The sequence below is a fragment of the Xyrauchen texanus genome, chromosome 32 (assembly GCF_025860055.1).
Source record: "Xyrauchen texanus isolate HMW12.3.18 chromosome 32, RBS_HiC_50CHRs, whole genome shotgun sequence".
NCBI classification, from domain to species: Eukaryota; Metazoa; Chordata; class Actinopteri; order Cypriniformes; family Catostomidae; genus Xyrauchen; species Xyrauchen texanus.
The window spans coordinates 30,916,870-30,935,550 of NC_068307.1; the positions used below are offsets into that span (position 1 = coordinate 30,916,870).

The window sequence follows — 18,681 nt, forward strand, 5'->3', positions numbered from 1 at the left end:
GGAATCGTGCAGATTCGTCTTTGTGAAGGACGCATGAATCAAGCCTTGTACAAAGTTATCCTGGAAGAAAACGTGCTTCCTTCTGCTCTGACAATGTTCCCCAACTCTGAGGATTGGGTTCTCCAGTAGGACAATGCTCCATGCCACACAGACAGGTCAATCAAGGTGTGGATGGAGGACCACCGGATCAAGACCCTGTCATGGCCAGCCCAATCTCCAGACCTGAACCCCATTGAAAACATCTGGAGTGTGATCAAGAGGAAGATGGATGCCCACAAGCCTTCAAACAAAGCCGAGATGCTTGAATTTTTGCACCAGGAGTGGCATGAAGTCACCCAACAGCAATGTGAAAGACTGGCAGAGAGCGTGCCAAGACACATGAAAGCTGTGATTGAAAATCAGGATCATTCCGGCAAATATTGATTTCTGATCTCTAAGTTAAAACATTAGTATTGTGTTATTTATAAATGAATATGAAATTGTTTTCTTTGCATTATTGGAGGTCTGAAAACACGGCATCTTTTTTTTTATTTTGACCAGTTGTCATTTTGTACAAATAAATGCTCTAAATGACAATATTTTTATGTGGAATTTGGGAGAAATGTTGTGAGTACAAAATAGAATAAAACTAAAATGTTAATTTTACTCAAACACATTCCTATAAATAATAAATCCAGAGATACTGATCATTTTTCAGTGGTCTCTTAATTTTTTCCAGAGCTGTAATATATATATATATATATATATATAACAAGCATAATGACGTCTGGAAAAGATGAAGCATCCGCCCTTTGAATAAAAGCATTTATAGCCAATAGGTTTCAGTCATTGAAAGTGAGCAAAACTTTTAACTAGTTTGAGTGAATGAACGTGTGAACTCGTAAACTGGTCAAGCAGGCGCCAGACACTCATCTAAAGGATGTCAAACTGACTCTCACACATACAAAATATCACGATTTTCTCAGTTATTTTAACATAAAGTGACGCGCAAAGGGATTTCTCTCCTACTCTGGACTTCACTTATTTTAAGTTGATTAAATATGTTTAAACAAAATAGTCCTGTAATTTAAACTTGAGTGATCCCGCCTCTTTGAGAGACGTGTTAAGTTGTAAAGCAGCGCCCTCTACTGGCCAAGAGGAGAACTCACAGAGAACGGGTCACACTTTTGCACCTTCAAGCTTAACGGCACATTGAATTACTGAAGATCAGTTAAAAACTACATTAATAATACACAGTTAATAATAAACTGTATATTGAATTTACAGACACGCTGAATAATTTATTAGGCTAAGCGGAGCAAACAAATATCCATTTGTGGTGCCATGACGTCACTTCCTCCTGATTTGGCTCATTGAATAACCGAAGAGGTGGAGCGGTCCAGCGCTACGGGAGTAGTGGATTCAATCCCGGGTGGAAGAATTTTGATTTAACCCATTATAAAAGTGATTTTTAATGTCAAAGGCACATCACAGGCTATACACGCGGTGAGTCTTCTGTACGTGTTTGTTCGTTGAAATATTTTGGTCCGCTTACGCGGACGACGAGTGTGTTCGAGCAGTTGTAAAGAATTTCCCCGGGCGAAGCGCTATCTGCGTCTTTGTGGAAATTCGAGTAATTGACTGTTCTGAGATCCAATGAGAGGGAGTGTGTAGGAGCCCCCGCCTGTTAGCTTGTTTATTCAACCAATCAAGAGTGAAAAGGGGCGGTCTCTTGTTTTTAACAACGAGGAAGGGGTGGTGTCTCAATCTGCGAGATGGAAAAGCGAAAATGACTGTAACTTTAATAACATCCGTCACATTTCCTATAAACTTTTGCTACTTTGATTTCTAGACTAGCAGCTATATCTTACACTTAATCTGACAGACAAAGGTTGATGTTAAATTAGTTTATCACATGATACTTTTAACCTGGAAGTCAAACATTGCGAAGACTTAATGTCTCTGATCTCATATCTTAATTTAAATGAATAAATAAATGCAGTTCATGACTTATTAAGGGATCCTTATTTATGTTGTTTACATAAATAAAGAAGAATGAGAAGGGAGTACATATACATATATATATGTGTGTGTGTGTGTGTGTGTGTGTATGCACTCCCTTCTCATTCTTCTTTATTTATTATTCTGTTTGATTGCAACATTGCAATAAAAACCTGTATTTAATTATTTATTTATGTATTTATTTATTTTAATTTACCCACTATATTTTAATTCAAGGAGAATTTCATGACTTATTTCTTGTGTTGTTGTTGTTGTTTTGATTTCAATGTGTATTTCATCTAATTCTTAATTTTACATTAATACATATATAACTAAAAGAATAAATGCATTTCATGCCTTATTTATGCTTACATTTCATGCTAGTTTTTATTTATTGATTAAAATATTGCATTATGTATTTAGTTATTTAATTATATATTTATCTATTTAATCAAGCCATTTATTTTCACCACACAAATCCCTTAAAGGAATAGTTCACCCAAAAAATGTATTCTTTCATCAACTCACCCTCATGCCATCCCAGATGTGTGACTTTCTTTCTTCTGTATTTTTAGAAGAATATCTCAGCTATGTAGGTCCATATAATGCAAGTGAATGGTGACCAGAACTTCAAAAGCTTCAAAAAGCACATAAGCAGCATAAAAGTCATCCATACAACTTCAGTGGTTTAATCCATGTCTTCTGAAGCAATCCAATTGTTTTTGGGTGAGAAGAGACCAAAATTTAACAACTTTTCACTATAAATCTTGCCATTGCAGTCTAGGCACGATTGTGATTTCCAGCTCGATAACATGATTGCAAAGGAGACTACTGATGTCAAGATTTATAGTGAGAGTAATGGTCTGTTCTCACCCAAAACCGATTGGATCGCTTCTGAAGACACTGAAGTCACGTTGATTACTTTTATGCTGCTTTTATGTGCTTTATGTAGCTTCAAAGTTCTGGTCACCATTCACTTGCATTGTATGGACCTACAGAGCTGAAATATTCTTCTACAAATCGTCATTTGTGTTCTGCAGAATAAAGATAGTCATACACATCTCGGATGGCATGAGGGTGAGTAAATGATGAGAGAATTTTCATTTTTGGGTGAACTGTCCCTTTAAAAATCATTAAATGAAATACATTTGCTGTCAATAAAGTCTGGTATCTTTTTAACGGTTTACTCATGTAAATCTGTGCAGAGATGGTATCATAGTACTGGGATTAGTTAAAAGTAACTTGTTCCCAACTTTGATTTGTGTGTGTGTGTCAATCTCTAAGTTTGTCTGTTTTGTGTTTCCATACATTCAATCTCCTTCTATTTCTTCCACTGGAACTCTACAGTCATGGCGGCAAATAAGAGTAAAAATCAGAGTTCCCTGGTTCTGCACAAGGTCATAATGGTCGGCAGCGGCGGCGTGGGAAAATCAGCCCTCACACTGCAGTTCATGTATGACGAGGTGAGATGCTCTGATTGTATGTTCATCAGGCTGATATTGGACAGTCAGGTCCAAAAGTTTGAGACCCCATTAAAAATCTCTGTTTGTTCTCTTAAATCCACGATTTAAGCCAATTTATTTGACAAATATCCTCTTTCCCTCAGTTTGTGGAGGATTATGAACCCACCAAGGCTGATAGTTACAGGAAGAAGGTGGTCCTGGACGGAGAAGAGGTGCAGATTGATATTCTGGATACGGCGGGACAGGAGGATTACGCTGCCATTAGAGATAACTACTTCCGGAGCGGAGAAGGTTTTCTCCTGGTTTTCTCCATCACAGAGTCAGAGTCCTTCAGCGCTGCTTCAGAGTTCAGGTCTGTTGTCAAAGAGGTGTTTCGTTCAATATTGTGCCATTCTAGAGTGTTTACAGTCAGTTCATATCAGTGTGAAAACAACAAACAACATGTTATTCATATTTATAATGTAAGCCGGTGTTTATATTTTCTGTGGTCTACACAGAGAGCAGATCCTGAGAGTGAAGGCGGAGGAGGATATAATTCCTCTCTTGTTTGTCGGAAATAAGTCTGATTTGGAGGACAGGCGGCAGGTGACAGCGGACGAGGCTCGAGCCAAAGCGGACGAGTGGTCGGTTCAGTATGTGGAAACGTCGGCCAAAACTCGAGCAAACGTTGATAAGGTTCTTACATTCTAAACACTGTTTGAACATTACATTATAGTTTAACCCTTTAGGCTCTGAGGGTGTTTTTAAAGATTTCCTGTTTCAGTGGCATACCCAAAATGAAAGGCTTAAAACTCGACAAATGAAAAGGAGGTTCAAGTGGTTGGTATCATTGTAAAGAAAATGTTTCAGTTTTTTTAATGATATAGATTATAATACATTCTGATACTCTAAGGCAAAGAAACTGCTGATAAATCACCCCAAAAAAAAAAATTCTGATTTGACATTATATGTCTCTGGGTGTAAATAAGGTGGCTCCCAAAAAATCCGCTTTTGTTCCCAATCACGCCACCTGTATCTGAGTAAAATTTTGTGTTGATACGACAAAGCAATCAAAAGTTATAGTATTACAAAACTATTTTTAGTGTCTAAAAACATCTCTAAATGACCAAAAGCCTCTCCAAACAAATAAAAGATAATAATTGTGCATAAGAACTAATTACACATGCAAACACAACAATGACTAAAGGTTTGCATAGCACGCAGACATGATTTAATCATGAGATTTCACAGAATGAGTTTCATTCTGTGTCATTTGAGTCATCATTGAGTCTGTGTCGTGTGTTTGGCGCCATCTCCTGGTGGTCATATGTAACATTGTGCTTCATGTGGATTATCTAATGATCTATACATCTGATTATCTTGTGTGGGGGCTCGTTTGAAAGATAATCACCTCCTCTAAATAATGGTATGTGATATTTTATGTTCTGTTTACGTTTTGTGAAGTTATAAGTGAAAACGCAGCTTATAAGCAACAGCTGTTTACATGCTGGTTGTGTTTTACTCTTTGCAACAACATATGACACATGGCTATTTGAAGACTTTTATGTGTTTAATGGAACGCTTCTGATTTGTCTGCAAATTTCAAAGCGCACTGTTTTGGTCATAATGTCTACATGCTTTTAAGCTTTCAAACGATACCAATTATTTGTTGGTCAAGACTGTAGTTATTATTATATTTTGACAATTATTATATTTTTCATGTGGGCGGCGGGTCCATCCGAGCTTAAAGGGTTAAAGGCACGATCACATTTACCTTCGCACAGCGAAATTCTGCGGGCAAAGAAGGCGGACTTTGAGTGCGCGTCAAACCAGCCCAAAAAAATAATCGCAAAGTAGCCTCTTTTTAATGCTGCACTTTATACTCTGGCAAACCAAGCAACGTCATATTGGCCAAAGCCAAAAACGAACGTCAAAGTTCACCAAACATGAAATCCATGAGGGGAAATTATTCGCCAATGGAAGTCGATTGTGGGAAATCCATGATGGCGCGGATTCCCATTGAAATTACTCTGTTTTGGCATGTGAAGGTAAATGTGAATGCGCCTTAATGATGATTTTTAACTTCCATGTAAGTAATGAACAAAGTATCAAAGTACATCAGTTCAACCAACATGAAATCTGCTCGACTCTATTGAGCATCTGAAAACGTCTCGATAAAGCTCCATAAATCTGATGTCTAAAATGGGCTTTGTTTTTTGTCAGGTGTTCTTTGATTTGATGAGAGATGTGCGGACGAAAAAGATGTCTGAGAGCAAGGAGAAAAACGCAAAGAAGAGCGGCAAGAAGAAGAAGAGTTTGAAAGAAAGATGTATGCTGCTTTGAGATCCACATGCTTGATTCCCATCAAACTTTCTTGGCCTGGACTGAGCCGATGTCATGGACGATGGAGGGACCGATTCTCTGTCATCCACATCATTATTGTTGCTAAATACAATCAAAGCAGAACTCTGAGTCACTGTGTGTCCTCCAGTGAAGCAACTCTTCAACACCTTCAAAGGATTGTTTGTGCTTCCTTCAGGGTTTCCAATGTATGATAACGTATGCAATATTGTGTTTTGTGAATGTAGAAAAGAATTATTATACTCTATATTAAACAGTTAATGCTATGAATCCACTGCAAGTTTAAGACTGCTATCTAACAGCCTGTTGTTGTGGATGGTTCACAGACTTTATGCAAACTTGCCAAATGTGCAAAACACAGAAATGATCATATTTTTGTAATCAAACTACTTTTTGTGTGTCCTTTTTTACTGGGTTTTCTGTCTGGTTTATTGTAGACCAAATAAACCTCTGAATTTGTTATGAATCTTTGTGTTTTTCTGCTAAATTGATGACGTTCAGGCGATAAGGTCTTAATACTCAGTCCTCAGTGCTACAACACTCAACGGGAAAAGTTGTAGTTTTGCTTAACTATCAGTTTCTGTGGTTTGATGACCTCTAGAATCGTGCCGAAGGACAGCAGCAGAGCCATAAGTGTTTATGAGTGCTGTAAACTGTGTCCGGAGGTAATCAGTCACCTTGACTTTGAATGTGAGAAACTGTCTACTCGGCATTTAACACCCCATTGTAAAGACACTTGTGGTTTTCTTTACATCTATATTCTCTCTTTCACTCTCTTACAAATGTGCACTTAACACGTTCATCATTTCTCTTGTTCCCTGTCAAAAGTGACCGGAAACAATAAACGTGTAATTCTATTTTTATTTAAATATTATGAAAGACATGTAAAAGCACTGAAGTTGTGCATTTTGGGTGTTCTTGATTTTATTTAGATTTTTTGGGTATTTAGGCCTCTTTTATTTTATTTACTTATTTATTTGCCTGTATGACCTTGAGCTTAAGCTTGAAAATTGACTTTTATTTTTACTTATGAATATTTTCTCAAATATTGAACCAATCCTCATAAATCATATACCGTTTGAACAGTAAAAAAAAGAATAAAATTTAATAAAACTGGATGTAATTACAAGTATGAACACTAGGTGGCTGCGGAGAGCTACTTATTCATCCCTGTTGAAGAGAAGATGATTTCTAGATGTCACAAGTTCTGCATTTCGATATTTATTTAAACATTATCAAAGACTATTTTTGTCAAAGTTTAGCATTTTGTTTGATTGGTTTGAGGTTATTTTTGTCAGTTTTTGCATACCTGAAATTAGTAGAATAACAATTAATAACATATTTTATCCCTGGTTGTAACAAGATGAATGTGTGTGTGTGTGTGTGTGTGTGTGTGTTTTGCACTCCTGATGTTTGGTAGTCTCACCCCTTCATGTCTGTGTGTGTTTTTTATGCATCGTTACTGTTTTTAAAATTTTATATAGTAAATAATGAAAAAGATCTGTGATTTTTAGTGTTTCCCATTCATTTCCTATGATGGTCACTTTTGACTGGAACCAGTACAAGTATAACTTTGTTTCTCCCACTTAGACATATTGAATCAACTCTCACACACATTGTGTGTGTTCAGATATCAAATGGACGGAAAGTCACTAAGTCTCGTACCCGTCAGATAAAGGAAACCAGTTTTATTAAAGAAACAATATTGATTTCGGTCAAAAATGACCGAACAGTGCATGAGGGTTAGACAGCAGTAAGAATCCTTATAAATTCAAGATTCATGACATTTATGATAGGCTACTGTCCCAACATATTTTGTGTTTAGAGTAAAAATAAAATAACACAAAACGAGGTTAATATTAGGACAAATAATGTGTGGCATTAGGTTGCGATTTCACGCATCGCCAGCAGAGGTCAGTGTGAGACATACTCACAATGTAATCATTTTTAATCTAAATATATTGACTTCAGACGATTTTGTTGGGCTTATGCGCCAGAGAAACTAGCGCGCAGCCGTCTTGAAACTTTGTCTCGGAACTTCCGTTTATGTGGTCTCTCTCTCTCTCTCTCTCTCTCTCTCTCTCTCTCTCTCTCTCTCTCTCTCTATAAATATGTATAGTGGTTTTCAACGTGTAATTAGCTAGTGAAATTGATTTACAAGTTATAGAGTTGTCAAACGCTTTCATGAGTATTTTAGGGGTTTTAAGTTTTCAGGGGATATCTTAACAACTAGAAGCATTTTAAAACAAAAGTACATAATTCATAATTACACAAGGTCACACACACAAGTGTGTGTGTGTGTGTGTGTGTGTGTGTGTGTGTGTGTGTGTGTGTGAGTGTGTGTGTTTGTCTGTGTGTGTAAGAGTGTGTGTGTGTGTGTGTGTGTGTGTTTGTCTGTGTGTGTAAGAGTGTGTATGTGTGTGTGTGTGTGTGTGTGTGTGTGTGTGTGTGTGTGTGTGTGAGTGTGTGAGTGTGTGTTTGTCTGTGTGTGTAAGAGTGTGTATGTGTGTGTGTGTGTGTGTTTGTCTGTGTGTGTAAGAGTGTGTGTGTGTGAGTGTGTGTGTTTGTCTGTGTGTGTAAGAGTGTGTATGTGTGTGTGTGTGTGTGTGTGAGTGCGTGTGTGTGAGTGAGTGTGTGTGTATGAGTGTGTGTGTGTGTAAGTATGTGTGTGTGTGTGAGTGTATGAGTGTGTGTGTGTGTGTGTGTGTATGAGTGTGTGTGTGAGAGAGTCACAATTACACTCACACACACACACAGATCTGAGAGCACCTGATTATTGTTTATTACTGTAATTTTAACAATAACTTACTGTAAAAAGTACATGTACTCTCCTGTTAAACATAATGAATATTTTTACCATTAATTATACAAGATAATCATACTTTTTACAAAAAAACCCCCAAAATCTGTAGCATTTTTACAGTATTTTACCGTTAAATTTAACAGTCATTTATTTTTACAGTGTGTGAATTTGAAAGTGAGAGGGAAAAAACAATTCTTCATCTGTTTTATCATTGTATTTATTAAATATTGTTTCGGAAGGATTCAGAAATCTATTTAAGAAAAACATTGGGATGTGTGATGAAAATATGTGCATTTGATGTGTTTTTTTTTTTTTGAAGATGACACTGTGGAATATAAAGAACAGTATTTAGTTCAGTCAGTTGCTTTATTGGAAAAGTAGTGTTTTAAAAGACGAGCAATTTATGTCAAATAATGTGTCTGGCAATGTTAATTATGTAATTATACCTGTTGTTCTTATGGCATTGAATGAATAATAAAAAAAAGAGTATATAATCCAAGTTTCTGGGAGACTGAGGCAGTGGACTGATGGAGTGTCAGGACCTTTAATTTGAAGATTAGCCCACGAGGCAGCCATATTTGAACCATTCTCTCACAGAGAGGCGCTTCACACATCTGAATATATTAAACCTTCATTAACCGGTATTTATATTCTCCGGGCGTCCTTGCCCCGCGCTCTCCCCGTTACTGGCAGCTGTGTCATAAGAAGAGCATCTGATCTGAAGCCTCACACAAGAAGAGCATGCGTTGATATTCTCATGAGGATATTAGTGAATGGAGTTGTAGAGCTCATCTCTGTCCCAGCGGATTTGGATAGGGATTTATCCTGTTTGGGAATTTGTCATTGGAGCAACAGGAATACACCAGAATCAGAAAATCCAATCGGACTGACTGGTAAAATAAGACATTATTTTCATTGCGTTATTATGGTCAACGCGTGTGTTTTGTATATGTGAGTGTTTGTCGCAGTGTTTCTCTGGATCCGCTCCGTTATATCATCGGGCCTGTCATTCATTCCTGCTGCAAATACTTGCGCTACTTTTTACGCGTTATTGTTAAAGCGATGCGTTATACGAGATTTATACTTTTTCCATGAACCCACACTTCTTTATAGGCTGCGAAATACGATCCCAGATAAATAAACAGCCTTCAACTATATTATATAAGGGGCCGTTCACACCGAACGCGTTTTTGCGCTCGTCCGTGCTGTTTCCCCTTGTAAACATGCGACTTTGAAGGTATCGCTGTTTTTCATCTTCAGCTTCTTGTTCAGACGCCGTGTCAAGTTCAAAAGAACTTCACATCTTAAACTGCGTTTGTCAAAGTCTTTTTAGCAAGTCAGTCCACTGTCGATCTGTTATTGAAGCCTGGCACTAGGCAGCCTGGCACTAGGGACTAGGGTTGCTCCGATACCAAAATGTTGGCTTCCTTATGATAACAGCACTGGTACCTCGGTATTGATACTATAATCAAGAAATAAAGAGCCTCAGATTCTTGATGAAATTACACAGAAAATGACTTGATTAAAAGAACCGCATAAAGTCTCACAGATGCAAATTATGATTTTAATGTTTAATTTCTGGATTCCATGTTACATTTTATGATAAAAATCGGAAAAAACCACTGTCGGAGGCAGTGGTGGCTCAGTGGTAGAGGCTCAGGGTTACTGAACAGAAGGTCGGGGGTTCAAGCCCCAGCACCACCAAGATGCCACTGTTGGGCCCTTGAGCAAGGCACTTAACTCCAGGTTGCTCTGGGGGGATTGTCCCTGTAATAAGTGCACTGTAAGTCGCTTTGGATAAAAGCGTCTGCCAAATGCATAAATGTAAATGTAAATGTAAATGTAAATAAAAAAATGTTTAATCAAATTGATACATACAGATTGAATCAAATAAAAATATTATAATATTTATTTATTTACCAAAAAAATAGCAATTTCATTTTTGGTCAAATAAAAACTTCACAGTATTAATGAAAACATGAAGGGAAAATCTGTTTACCTGTGGCTCAAGACTGTGTTTGTGATATTGCTTACAGATAATAATAATAATAATAACACAACCATTTAATACTATATCATTGTTATTTTGAGTATTATTGCTACTCTTTTAATATAAAATTTGTATATATTTACATTTCTTATTATTATTACATTTGAATTTTCACGCATCCATTTGAATCGCGCTTTCTAGCAGGACTTTTGTTTTGACAGACCTTTGAGTTCTTCCTGTTTTTATGGGTTAGTTATATCAATCTTCCCATTGATGCTGGGATAATCCCATTCCGAATCTTGATCTGAAATCTCTGAGCTGCACCGGAGTTCATTTAAGCGTTTTATAGTATACTATAAACTCACTGCACGAACATTAAGCAACTGTAGTGTGTGTGAGAGTGTGTGAGTGTGTGTGAGTGTGTGTGTGAGAGTGTGTGTGTGTGAGAGTGTGTGTGTGAGAGTGTGTGTGAGAGTGCGTGTGAGACAGAGAGAGAGAGAGTGTGTGTGTGAGAGAGTGTGAGAGTGTGAGAGTGTGAGTGAGTGAGTGAGTGAGTGAGTGAGTGAGTGAGTGAGTGAGTGAGTGAGTGAGTGAGTGAGTGAGAGTGAGAGAGAGAGAGAGAGAGAGAGAGAGAGTAGTATGTAGCGCAGTATGTGTCTTCCTGCCATCATATGAGGGACAAGGGCTGAACCCTCCGTTCCATTAAACTGCTCTCTATACTTATTTTTGTTATTGTATATATTTTTATTTTTTTATTTTTATTTATTGTGATATATTTATGCATAATATGGAATTTTTTTTTTTTTTTTTATTGTTCACTTTTATTTATCTCCATATATGTTTGTATATTACTATTGCTTTGGCAATATTGTGCTATTTTACACAGTCATGCCAATAAAGCTCAATTGAATTGATTGTGTGTGTGAGAGAGAGAGAGAGAGAGAGAGAGAGAGAGAGAGAGAGAGAGAAAGAGAGAGTGTGTGTTTGTGAGTGTGTGTGTGCTTGTGTGTGAGAGAGAGCAGAGAGAGAGTGTGTGTGTGTGTGAGAGAGAGAAAGAGAGAGTGTGTGTGTGTGTGTGTGCTTGTGTGAGAGAGCAAGAGAGTGTGTGTGTGTGTGAGAGAGCGAGAGAGTGTGTGTGTGTGTGAGAGCGAGAGAGTGTGTGTGTGTGTGTGTGTGTGTGTGTGTGTGTGTGTGTGTGAGAGAGCGAGAGAGTGTGTGTGTGTGTGTGTGAGAGCGAGAGTGTGTGTGTTTGTGTGTGTGTGAGTGTGTGTGTGTGTGTGTGTGTGTGTGTGTGTGAGAGAGAGAGAGTGTGTGTGTGTGTGTGTGTGTGTGAGAGAGTGTGTGTGTGTGTGTGTGTGTGTGTGTGTGTGTGTGTGTGTGTGTGAGAGAGAGAGAGAGTGTGTGTGTGTGTGTGTGAGAGAGAGAGAGAGAGCAGAGAGCCAAATACTATACAATCTAGAGGGGGTCCAGTAGAATCGATGTAAAATCTTAAATTGCATCAGGCGCACCCTTGCATCTCTAGATGCAGACTTTGTTTTTTATAATCCTGTTCACACACCCTCCTCCAATTCCAAGTAGATCTTTCTCCCATAATCTCCTAAGAGAAGTTGAAGCTCCGCCCCCAGACTTTGAATTAGCAGGGAGTAATACACTGATGCCTCATGACCTTTCCAAAAGCAGTAATCACCACTCCCAGAGTTTCTGCTGCTTCAAAAACAATAAGCTACTGTTAGGAATATTTTGGATCTAGTCGCAATCTCCAATTCCCCTGTCCCATCTTTCTATGTTCGTGCCCAGTGAGGTGCAGTCGTGAGTCTGAGTCTCTGGAGATTTGGCGAAGGAAGTAGAAAGGTTGACAACACAGTTGGTCCGTATTCAATCTACTCAACATTTATTACAGCAAGCATGTCATTTATATTCTTCATGAGACAATAAACAGCCAATAGTAAAGCGACAACAAGGCTTATGATCAAGGGGGAGAAACTGGGTACTCTGGAGTAATACAGGAACAAGGCCATATACAGATGCCCCAGTCGTTATGCCATACGGTTGACCCTGTTCACCTCAAGAGGACAAGTATGACCTTATCAACTCACAGAAATAAGTATGCTGCATAAAATGCGGAACATCATAAAGAGCAAGAGAGTAACGGTCAGATTGCTGCACTGCCACCGCCGCTGCTTCCACGAGCACAGCACTCACTATAGTCACCAGTACACAGTGTTGATGATGGTTATGATCTGGGCGTTGACACTCATAAATAACAAAACTCTTTCTCTGACTGTTGACATGATTTTGGCAGCATAAATTGAACTAACTTTTTAAGTCAACTTTTTGTCTAATAATTTCAATGTAGTTAATTCAATGTCAAGTTGGAGATTTTAGTCATTCATAGTTTGCATTATCATGTTTTTATTATTGGTGTTACTTCTGTCCCGTATTTGGCTGTGGCTCAGTTGGTAGAGCGAGTTGGCTACCAAGCACACGGCTCCACATGCCGAAGTGTCCATGGGCAAGACACTGAACCCCGAGTTGCTCCCAATGGCAGGCTAGCACCTTGCATGGCCACTCTGCCGCCATTGGTGTATGAGTGTGAGTGTGGATGGGTGATTGGGACACAGTGTAAAGCGCTTTGGTAACCTCTAAGGTTAATAAAAAGCGCTATATAAGTGCAGACCATTTACCATAAAGTATGATTCTGGAGGTTTGTGAACATCCCACCCCCTCTTTTACGGTTGGGTCTTTTCAAAGAATTTGTGAAGCTGATGGAATTGCAGGCCAGTGAAGGTTTCATGTGTTGATTTATTCACTGTCCCCTGAGGTTTGCATGTTACGAGCCTGAGGGGTGGAAACAAAGGAACTGTTTTTAATATTTGCCTCTTCAGTAAGTGGCTTATTAACATGAATTTGTGTGTGATTTGAACACCAGCACCTGTGAGTAAGTCAGGTCTTTTAGGCCATTTTCCCCTGTTTATGTGCATTGGGGACTTTTGTGTGTGTGTTCACAATTATTCTGTACTGTATGTACAGAGCGTTGGCCAATTCATACCTGCAGGTGAATAAGTTGACAGATTGGTCACTGTCGGAAGTTTAAATTGTTGAGCAGCTTGTTTCTTTACATCTGCATCATTAGATGGCTGCTGTGACTTCGTGGTGATAAGACCTGGGCTGGTATTTGACAGGTTGTGGGTGCCAGATTTGAACAAGTTTGCAGTCAAACAACACTGCATGCTGCCGCAGTGGAAGCCAGCAAACAACACTGGATCAGAGATAACAGATTCCACACGACATAAAAAGCCTCGCCATCCATCTAAAAACCACTATGGCCAGAGGGGCAGTAAAACAAGGATAAATATTGGAGATGCGTTTTGAAGATGAAGACAACTTAAAGCCCCGAAATCCTTTAAAACGGATGCTGAGTTGGCTAATTTGCGTGTCAACATCCTGGCATCCCGCATGAGCTTCGAGGCTGGGGCGGGGGCACACAGCTCTCCAATATTTAGAATTTGGACTGCAGTACCCATTTCAAACACTTGTTGTCATTATAACATATACTGTAGCACCTTTAATGGCTATTAAAACATATACTTTTGTGATTCCCACCCCTAATGAATTATATGTCCCAAAGCTGCCTTGTTTTTGGAGTGTTTGGGGAATGTGATTACAGTGTGTTGCTCTGGATTGTTGTTAGCTCCGTCTCTCAAAAATGTGAAATGTTTGAGATGTTCTTTTAGGCCCCGTTTCCACCTGGTATTATGATGCGTGTCATGTGATCCGATCACATGTGGTAAGGTGAGACAGATCGCTGTTTACACCTGGTCTCCTGTGACCACTAGTGTTCGGATTTGGAGGGGAGAGTCTCTGTTTCATGACGACATACATCAGTCACTGTCAATGTGTTACTGCACGATATTAAAGTGCAACGAGTCAGAAAAGACAAAGAAAGTGCGATAAAAAGGGCGTGCTGTTTCTCCCAGACGCAGATGAAATTTAAACCACGCACAAACGCAAGATGTCGAGCAGAATTATCCATTATTTTAGCGTATTACCTGTATTAAAGGACCTGAAGAAGATCCTTGAGGATCTCGTGATTGTGTATGTATCTGTTTTTTAAATTGTCCGATAAGACGGTTATTTCCTTTTAAAGCTGCTCGTAAACGGCAAAATTGTTTTAGTACAGCGGTTGATTGACAGATGAGGGGTGGCGCTTCACTGCTGCCAGGATGCAGGTGGAATTGGGGTCTATGAATCAGGCTTATACTAAGCTTATAGGTACTTTTAGCTTCTTTATAAAAAGCTTAGACTCTTACACAAGTCCTATGTTTGCTAAGAAAGATATGACGCTTATGTCAATGCTAAAGACTATTCTTAAGAGAATTTCTGAGAAGTTTTATATACACGGCCCTTGGTTGGTGATTTCTGTGGAAATGCAGTATTTTTCTTTATTTGTTCGACAGGATGAGAAAGAACAACATTGGCTCAAAAAAACAAATAAAATAAAATAAAAGGCGCAAGTTTGCGATTGGACCATTTGGCTAAACAAAAGATGACGGGGAGTGTTTGAACACAAGTATTATTATTTTTGCAATTCAGTTTGATGCCACTAGGGGTGCTGAAAGTGCAACTGCACCCTTAAAATTAAGACATAATAAATTTTTAATAATAATAGATTTTTCAATAAATTACAAACTTGATGAATCCCAAACGTTTACGCTAACAACTGACCCAAAACAGTTTGACGAAGCCACAAACTAGGTCCATACAATGCAAGTGAATGGTGGCCAGAACTTTGAATGTCCAAAAAGCACAAAGGCAATATAAAAGTAATCCATAAGACTCCAGTGGTTAAATCCATTTCTCCAGAAGTGATATGATAAGGGTTGGTGTGAAACACATCAATATTAAAGTCCTTTTTTAAGTTTTTGGCAAATTAATGCGCTTAATGCGCTTTTTGGACCATCACATTTATGGTGACCATTCATTTGCATATTCTTATAAAAATGTTTGTGTTCAGCAGAAGAAAAAGTCAAACATATCTGGGATGGCATGAGGTGAGCAAATGAGAGAATTTTCATTTTTGGGTGAACTATCCCTTTAAGGTTAGGAAGGTAGGTTTTCTTGGATTTAAAACTTCATACTTGTACATCTAAACTTACTGACAAGGTTAAAGGTCATTGTACCATCGTCTTTGAGATGAAAACAAAAATCTATCAGAGATTAGATACAGCAGGTCTTTATCTTCCTCTATATCAGCCCTCATTCTGTGTCTGTGAGGTAGCAGAGGGACTGTTTGGGAAAGATAACCCAGCGTGTACGGTCACATGATACCCAGCAGCGTGGCCCGTGTGTCTGTCAGATTCAGCTGTGCTGACAACTGATCTGTCGACTGCCAGCATCAAACTGCACTGCTGTGTCATTCTGTATGCATAACATGTTGTTTATGATGTTTCCAGAATTGTGTGTATTTCTAGATGGGTCACATTTATTCTCCACTTTCTTCAGTGGAGCACAGATGATGTTAATAGCCAGAATGTGAGCCTCAGTCACCATTCACTTTCCATGTATGGAAAAAAGATGCACTGAAAGTGAAAAGTAACTAATGCTGGGATTCCGTCCAAAATGTTTTGCATTTTTAAGCGCATTTCTAAAAATTTGACTTAAGAAAATATGAATTATTGTGCGTTTTCATCCACTACGTAATGCACATTAGCATGAAGGAGCCGCCTCGTCATGATAGAGCAGCTGTAGGGCTGGGCGATAAAACGATATCGATATATATCATGATAAAGAAAATCCATGATAAGCTTTTGAGGAGTTTTCGATATTTACTGCGTGTCGCGGAAACACAAGCAGTTCGGCTTTCTCAGGCTGCGTTTCCGCTGGGGAGGACGAAATCCGCTCAAAGGCGCTCACAGCGCTAGGAGAGAGTCGCTCCACACCGCTACCAATCCTACTATCCACCTTGCGAGCATGACACTCGGCTTTCATAGGAATGAATTGAAAACGCTCTCAGCTTCGCTCACAACGCGCCAGTGGTAACGTAGGGTCAGACTGGGTGAACTTGCTAATGCTAGCTGCCTTGCTAACGATTAGGCTACGTCAGACACCGGATTGGATGGATTGATTCCATCCACACCGCAAGACTTCATGACAACGGCCTCTCATCGTCTCTAGTGAAGAGTGCGACAGAACAACAGTGATGTGGACAACAGCTCTGATCTTTCTGTGCTGTAATCTTGAATAGTGTTCTCTAGCACCAAACATGCATCATTTCTGGCCTGTCCAGCTCCGCACGCGTCACCTCTTTTCCCTGCATGTGTGTAGACATGAAGCGCTGCATGAGTTAACGTGGTTTCAAAGCACCTTAGACTATAATGTTTTTCCCTTCTAAATGTATCTTTATTAATCAGCATGTTACGAGCCTTTAATAATAAACAAATTGATTTCTGTTCTAATTTTGTGAAAATGAATTAGATGTCTGGAATGGATAAGCAAAGACTAAAATGACTAGTTGGTTGACTAGTCTGTCACTTTAATGAAAATATACAAATGTTTTTTACATTTACATCTAAATTTTCTCTCGGGACACCCCTGAACCCCCATTAAGCATCATTCCACAGTCACAAGGGCTTCTATGCAACATACTTGGGTATCTGAATCTAAAGAAATATAAAAAATATTTCATTTTAATGTAAAAATATTCCAACAAATACTGGACTGCTGTCACTATATGAATCAGAACAGATGATCTTTTAACATTCATTTTCAATTGATAAATGGTAAAAGAGACTAATTTGACTGTTTAGAATATATTTTTTCTACTTTTCTTCCATCAACTTTGAAATAATAAAAGAAAGTGCAATGTGTAAATGTATATCGTGATAAATATCGATATCGAACAATATGAAAGATTATCGTGATAACAATTTTGGCCATATTGTCCTGCCCTAATCAGCTGAATGACCTCTCTCTGATTTGGGGACAGTTTTATTTGCAAGATTGGAGCAAGTATCTAATTCAAATTAAATGCATCCACAAGACACCGCAGAATAAGTGTAATATCTGATATAATGTGGGCTGAAATAGCTGTGATGCCCACACACCGCCAGGTTCCGCATACATGGGAGAGCACAACCTCAAAACTGTTCTGGCGGATTGTGAGGACCCACTTCATCGAGCAGCTGCAGGGACGGATTATGACTTGCAAAGGCCCTGGGGCCAATTATCTCCAAGGGCCCCCCTCCACCCAAAAGTTGTGGGTTCCTTGTTCATGCCCGGGAGGTCACTAAACTACATTGTGCAGCCTTAAAGCCCGGGGCACCCACAGGCAGTCAAGGGCCCCCTGGTAGTCTAGGGCCCCTGGGCACTGGCCCCATTGACCCGGTCGCTAATCAGTCCCTGAGCAGCTGTGGGTTAAACACTTCCAAATGACAAGCGCTATGTTCAAAGAATTGTGTGCCAAGGTCGAACCTTTCAGTGGGCTGGTCACATGAAGCTATCGCACACTCATAGCACATGCACGGGTGGTCAAAATACTTCATCGTTTTGCGAATAAACCGTTTCCATCATGCTAAACTTTAGAAAATCCACCTCTTCCTAGCGCATTACATTTAAAGCGAATTTAAAAGGTTTGTTCGCATATCAAGCGTTTCTATTCAGGATTTCTTATGTGCAATTTCAAAATGTGCATAAAAATGTTTGGATGGAAACCCACCTTAAGACTAATAATGTTTCATTGTTAATAGAAAAACAGGACTAACCTGTAATTTGCTTTTGTCTGAGAAATGAGCCAGACATTTTTAATGAATTTTAATTTTGACAAATTGCTTATTTGTAAGTCCCTTTGGATAAAAGCATCTGCTAAATGACTAAAATGTAAATGTGTCATTTTCCTATATGACATGAGACTTATGACATCTCTAATTACATAGACTGTCACTCTACTGGGACAGGGAACTTTGATAAACTAATCTCACTGTGAATTCGGCAACTGTTGGTCGAAAGTTTTGCTGCAGAAATCGGTCTGTGCTTACTGAAATGCGAATCACTGCCTCCCTGTGGCCGAAGCTGGGAGTGTTGTTGAACATATGGGCTCTCATAAGTGT

General features: G+C 38.9%; 3 protein-coding genes across 3 annotated transcripts in view; 2 read left to right on the forward strand and 1 right to left on the reverse strand.

Annotated features, from left to right (window-relative positions):
• The window catches only part of LOC127625863 (tudor domain-containing protein 3-like), a 636,076-nt gene that overhangs the window by 40,059 nt on the left and 577,336 nt on the right, over nucleotides 1–18,681 (reverse strand). The gene's annotated exons all lie outside the window — the stretch shown is intronic.
• Nucleotides 1,355–6,238, forward strand: LOC127625870 (ras-related protein ralB-B-like). Its single transcript, XM_052101294.1, has 5 exons — nucleotides 1,355–1,485; nucleotides 3,328–3,443; nucleotides 3,587–3,795; nucleotides 3,941–4,118; nucleotides 5,646–6,238. The coding sequence occupies exons 2-5, from the start codon at nucleotides 3,330–3,332 to the stop codon at nucleotides 5,763–5,765; spliced, it is 621 nt and encodes a 206-aa protein (XP_051957254.1). The 5' UTR covers nucleotides 1,355–1,485; nucleotides 3,328–3,329; the 3' UTR covers nucleotides 5,766–6,238.
• LOC127625862 (CSC1-like protein 2) overlaps nucleotides 9,231–18,681 on the forward strand; it is a 69,532-nt gene continuing 60,081 nt past the window's right edge. The window contains exon 1 of the mRNA XM_052101280.1: nucleotides 9,231–9,479. The gene's annotated coding sequence lies outside the window, so the exon portion shown is untranslated. The remainder of the gene's footprint in view (nucleotides 9,480–18,681) is intronic.

Coding starts and splice junctions, on each gene's coding strand:
- LOC127625870 (XM_052101294.1), top strand. CDS start 3,330: ATGGCGGCAAATAAGAGTAAAAATCAGAGTTCCCTGGTTCTGCACAAG. Junction 3,444..3,586: donor TGCAGTTCATGTATGACGAG/GTGAGATGCTCT, acceptor TCTTTCCCTCAG/TTTGTGGAGGATTATGAACC. Junction 4,119..5,645: donor CTCGAGCAAACGTTGATAAG/GTTCTTACATTC, acceptor GTTTTTTGTCAG/GTGTTCTTTGATTTGATGAG.